General features: G+C 41.8%; 1 protein-coding gene across 2 annotated transcripts; it reads right to left on the reverse strand.

The window, feature by feature from the left end:
* Nucleotides 1–218: 218 nt before the first annotated feature.
* On the reverse strand, nt 219–5,004 carry slc49a3 (solute carrier family 49 member 3). Of its 2 annotated transcripts, none has more exons than XM_061685646.1 (10): nt 4,543–5,004; nt 3,510–3,668; nt 3,069–3,285; nt 2,929–3,005; nt 2,712–2,849; nt 2,500–2,616; nt 2,022–2,174; nt 1,791–1,948; nt 858–961; nt 219–477 (listed from the first exon to the last, which is right to left on the reverse strand). In XM_061685646.1, the coding sequence occupies exons 1-10, from the start codon at nt 4,690–4,692 to the stop codon at nt 323–325; spliced, it is 1,428 nt and encodes a 475-aa protein (XP_061541630.1). In that variant the 5' UTR covers nt 4,693–5,004; the 3' UTR covers nt 219–322. The 2 variants fall into 2 exon arrangements, with proteins under 2 accessions (XP_061541630.1, XP_061541631.1); XM_061685647.1 differs by having other exon boundaries at nt 3,510–3,699; nt 4,543–4,627.
* Nucleotides 5,005–6,113: the final 1,109 nt, after the last annotated feature.

The raw sequence follows: 6,113 nt of genomic DNA on the forward strand, positions 1-6,113 counted from the left end.
GGATAATGCCTAAACTCGAAGAGATTTATTGAAATTCTTTTCTGACATTTACGTACAAAGCTAAAATTTCAATTTCATTATTTTTTGTTAAAATTATTTTAAATATTTTTCATATGAAAAATCTATTTAAAAAAACTGCATTGTTCAGGATCACACAAAACAAAATAATTACGTAGTCAGAGTAAATAAAGATAAAAAATAAAAACACACCAACAATGCCCGATTTTAAACTGGTTTATAAATGTGTGTGTGCCATTAATTTATAAAACATTTATAAAAAAAAAAAAAAAAAAAAAAAGCTTGGTTATTCTCTCATTATGGATCACGTGTCCACACTGGCTTGGGTGGGGTCGGTGTCTCGTTTGCGCCCGTAGGTGGCGTCCTCTTCGGCCTCCAGGCGCCTGTAGCGCGTGCGGAAGACGACTATGAAGATGCAAGTGAAGGTGGTGGTCAGCGCTGCCAGCACCATCATGGACACTGAGGGCATCATGACACAATTCCAAAAGACAAAATATTGATTTTAAAAAAAAAAAGCATGATGGTATTTAGTTGTTACATAAAATGACAAAAAACATACATTTGTTCTAATAAAGTACAACACTTTATTCTTAACTTAGCCCGTAAGACTAGTTCGGGTGTGTTTTGTTTGTTTATTTATTGTATATTTTCCTGAAAAAAGGTTTCCACCTTATAAAAAATATACAATGTATTTTTTAAGTAGTTAGTGAAGATTAAAAAAATAAATTACATTTGACTTTGGTTTTGTTTGTAAAGTGCAAAAAAGAAATGAGATTTATGCAGTAATGGTTTTTTTTTTTTTTAATTATGCAAAAATGATAAAGGCCCTGATACTTTACCCTTCCAGCTTTGAGGGGCGAGCCCGCACGTGGAGCGCGGTGACTCGGCGACGGGCGTGGCCAAAGACTGGAGGAGGACGATGTAGACGATGGACAGGATTTGTCTGCAAAGAAAAAGAAAAAGGCAAAACACTCTCAACTCGATCAGCAAATGAATGTGCAAAGAATTACTTTATTTCTCATTTCTATTCTTATTTTCTGGCAACTAAATCACCCTTTTGAGGGTTACTCGAAATTCCAGGAAATTTTGTATGCACGCATCCTGGTCAAAATGTACAAATTCTATGGTCCCAGTTGAGCCCGCCCCCTGCCTTTCCCCATTTGCCCAGACACGAAAACGTATATGTATTTAAGCCTCACAGACGTGCCCACGCCTAAATTACTTTATTTCCTATAGTGTTAATTTTTCTAACTCTGGCAACGAAATCACCTTTTAGAGAACTATTACATACACAAACAAACAAAAACGAATGGGTGTAATTTAAGGGTACCAGACATGCAACCCAAATTGCTTTATTTCTTGCTACTTTTGTTTGTATTCCATCAACTGAATTGCATTTTTGGATGCTTTACCATAACTCACTCCAAAACCAAACATATTTTATCATCTGTATCCTCGTTAAAATGTACATATCTTAAGGGTCCCACACATTCTCCCAATTAAAATGCTTTATCTCATTATTTTTATTAGTTTTCACAGACCATTACATTTGCACACACGTAGAGTATTTTAGATGTGCTGTTCCATAAATATGCTAATTAATACTCTGACGTCAAAGTTCACACACTTATTTTGTACATTTTATGAGTCCCAGACCCCAGGATTGGGGAAAAAAGAAAAATAAACATGAATGTTGGGTTAATTTAATTTGGGTATTTTTTGAGGATTTCCAGGATTTTGAACAAACGCCTGATTCTGATTGGAGTTGGTACCCCGATATGAAGATGAGTCCGGCCGAGGTGGCCTCTCCCACAGGGTAGGAACATTCCACGGACACCTCCATGACCACCGGGAAAATGGAGAACCCGAAGAAGCCGAAGAGTGAGCACACGGCCGCCACGGCGACGCTCTGCCGCTGCATCAGGCACACCTGAGGACGATTCGGATTCAGCGTTCCAACATCGTAACCACGTAAAGCTCGAAAATGCTTGCGGTGTGCTGACCACAGAGAAGGCGATACCCGCCAAGGCAGAGAAGGCCATGTTGATCTTGATGACCTCTGTGAAGCGTTTGGTTTTGTCCACATAGCGCCCCAGTAAGGCGGCGCCTACAATGCCAAACACGATGAAGAGGGCGGCACACAGGCCCGCAAAGTCCTGCAGGGGGGACAACAGAGGTGGCGGTCACGTGACTTGACTTGAGTTCGATTTTGTTTACAAAAAGATGCCCACGAGATTGCCTTCAGTGCTTATAAAAATGGGTACTGTAAGTTGGTGAAAAATGCGTTGGGGCCAACAATCTTGAATATTGAACCCGTTCAATATTTATGACCAAAAATGGGTGGGGGAACCCATTTCCTGATCGATGACGCTGTGAATTTGTGATGTGAAACGGAATGTAGCCAGTCAAAAAAGCAACCTTTCGGCGGCAAACGTATTTTCCAACGCAAAGTCAAACTTCTGGGACGGGCGAACGACTCACGTTGGTGTAGCCCTGCACGCATAGGATTTGGTCCAGCAGCGTGGAGAAGCACGTGAACACGCCCACGCCGGAGCCGAAGCACAGCAGCAGCACCAGGTACGCTCGATTCTTCAGCAGCTGCACGGCACGAAGCACACAAATGCAATTTACATTTTGCGCAACACTAAACCGCCGCCGATGGCAACAGACGCACATTAGGGGCACGGGCCTACCAGTTTGACACCCTGCATGAAAGGTTCGGAGGTGGAAAATTCAGCGCTGGCCGACGGCGGAGTGGGCGGGGCGCTGCTGCGTATGCAAACCGTCGCCAGGAAACAGATGATGCAGGCGGGGGTGGCGTAGGCCAACATCTGGAGGAAGCCAGGTGGACGATTCGTCTCATATGGTCCGTGTGTGTAAGTTATGTGTGTGATAACTTAGATAACTTACCAGCGTGGGGATGTGATTGGATGTGCGCGCGATGGCAGGCGACACCACGTTGGCCACCAGGATGCCCAGCGGGTTGGCTGCCGAGGCAAATACGGTTCAGTCCCGCACGCATGTGACGGCGGCGGCGGCGGTCACCTCACCCATGGAGGCCATCATGTTGGCCGTGGCCCGCTGGTGGTCCGGGAACCAGAGCGCCGCCATCTTGGTCGGCGTGAAGATGACGAGCGGCTGCGCCACCGCCGCCATCGTCTGGCCCAGCATCACCACCGCGTAGTCGATTTTGAAGACCTCGCCCGGCGGGCCCCCCATGATGCGGGTGACGGCGCCGAACATGTTCAACCACGAGCCCAAGATCAGCTAAGAACACACAAAATACTGAGGTGACAAATTGTATTTGATGTTTACAGAAATGCGTACGTTAGGTACACAAGAACAATCGTACAAGGGAACAGTCAGCGTATCGCGATACTATTGCCACAATATTCCATCGGGAAAAGATCTGCAATTCACACGTTTTTTTTGTTTGTTAAGACTTTTATTCAGCAGGTGGCGCGACAGCCACCAAATATTTGCTTTGTCACCGTGATGCGCAGCCCGATGGTGTCCAGCATCCAGGTGGATACAACGCTGAGCGGAACGGACACCACCATGTAGACCAGCGACAACCAGTTGATGTCCGCCAAGGTGGCCTTCAGGTACTGGGCGGACTGGTCCGCCACTGGTGCGAAGGTCAGCCATAGCTGGGAAACAGATGCATACGAAAGATGACCGCTGAAGATCACAAAAAGTGTATCTTAGCATCGAATTGCTCCAAAATTAAACTGTTTTTTGGGGAGGAATATTGTACAGGAAAGGTATCATTTTTTCCATGTTTTTTTCACAGGCTCTCATTTTCATGATTCGGGAGCCTCATTTTAAAAACTTTTTTTTTTTTTTAATTCAGTCAAGTTTGGCAGACTTGTTAACAACACTCTTCTCTGTGCCGTGACAAATTTACATTGTTTGGCCACGTTACTGGACCTTTACTATGTGATAAAATGTACATTTTTTGTTATTTACAATATATATGATGAAAAGAACAAAAACATACCTGTAGCAGATTATTTTTTGCACATTTAAAATTAGTTTTCTAATTGAGTTTTCTTATCTTTTTCAACGGGATCATCTGACCCCCGCAACAGAATATACCGTAAATTTTTTTTTTTTTTTTAAAACAATCTGCGGGAACTGGTTGTGCCGGTCGATCATAAAACAGGAGATCACGTGACCACAAAAGAGGAAGTGAAAATAAAATATATAAATAAGACATCTATAAAGATAACACTGTGTAAAGATATTAATGGTCACTTTTAATTGACCCACTTAGAGTAGCATCAATATATTATTATTATTTTTAAAAACTTCATTACGAGTTTGCCGTGGTGTACAACTGTGTTATACAATAAAACTTTATTTACATTAAAAGTGTATTACATGTTGACTACGGGAGCCATTCGTACCAAAAGTAATCGGTATCATTCCCCGATAACATCGACAATTTTACCACAAAAAGAAATAAATAATTTGTGTTTTCGGCGCCATTATCTAGTCTGAGCGGTTGGCTGATAAACTCACCGTGGCATTGGAGCAGTTGAGCAGGCAGAGCACTAGGAGCACCAACCACCTCCTCTTGTACACTTTAAAATGAAGCAACTTCTTCAGCTCGTCGTTCGGACGACAAGCCGGTGACGCCGAAGCTGGCGAGGAGACAACTTTGTCGTCCATGGTGGACGCCCGCTGTTGAGGCTAACCAGCTAACACTCACGCCACATTCTTGGCTAACTTTTGACTTTCTTTCTTTTCGAGTGTTTCAAAAAAAAAAAAAAAAGAGAGAGAGACACGTCACGCGTGAAGGACAAAGTTCGCAAGTAATGGATTGTTTTGTCAACCCGACGAGCAACTCTGAACCCCGCGAGGAGGAGGAGGAAAAACTGGATAATCGATATAAAACAAACATTTGTTTCTTGTCAATGCATTGAGCACGCCAAAGATTTTGTATTGATAAATGATGATGCGCCGCTCGGATGCGATCATTCTAGACTGGAGAGACAAATGACATAGAACTACATTATAGACTTCAAAGATCTTCTATTGGCAAATGACGATGCGCCGCTCGGATGCGATCATTCTGGACTGGAGAGACAATGACATTGAACTACATTATAGACTTTTATTATCCCACTTCTCAAACTTTTTATTTTATTTTACTTTTTTTTTTAAGTACAACGAAGAACAACGCTGTACTTAAATAATGATTTGATTAAAATGTTTTGCACACAAAAGTTGAATAATGTGTGCCTCAGTAAAACTTAAAGACAAACAGATCTTAAAAATCTAATGCCAATGTATTCTACTAAAAAGTTACATACTGTACTACTGAATTGTACACTGTTTAGGTAGTCATTCTTTCACGTACCATTAAAGAGAACCGTACCAAATTTGGAGGCTCACTGTCCCAGATGGGCAGATCCACAGGTACATCTCAATAAATTCCAATACAGTAGAAAAGTTCATTTATTTCAGTACTAATACATTATATACATTCGTTAAACACTGGGAAAATACTTTTGAGAAGGCAAATTCCTGCCTCATTTCTACGTTAAAAATCACTTTCATTATTATTGAGTGTTTGTTACGTAATAATTTCGTTTCAAGAGATGGTGAATTTGGGTTTTTCGTTTGCTGTAAGATCTAATCATCCAAATTATATTTGTATATATTAAAAAATAAACAAAATGCTGAATTATTTTAATCTGCGTGTGTGTTGTGCATCCCTATAATATTCTCGGGGCATTGAATCGATTGCAACTGGACTGTTTGTCTTGGAAGACGTTTCGCCTCTCATCCGTGCATGCTTCATCAGTTCATGCAACAGGCGAGTGAGTCCTCACTAAGCCTTGCACTTGGTGTCAAAGTTTAAATTTCACAGCTCTAGATTAAATTGATAAATAGGTCTAGAATAAGTAGATACATTTAGCGACATGATAGATGTCGTCAGGGTACATGGATCACGTTTAAATAGCTGGCCAGATCTATTTGAAATAGACAGAACGCCAGGATCACGAAATCGGACAAGCTTTTGATTGATGCCAACCAATCAGGAAAGAGTGCAGTAACGGTGCAGTAAAATGAAAATAATAACGACG

This window comes from Phycodurus eques, chromosome 9 (genome assembly GCF_024500275.1).
Source record: "Phycodurus eques isolate BA_2022a chromosome 9, UOR_Pequ_1.1, whole genome shotgun sequence".
NCBI classification, from domain to species: domain Eukaryota; kingdom Metazoa; phylum Chordata; class Actinopteri; order Syngnathiformes; family Syngnathidae; genus Phycodurus; species Phycodurus eques.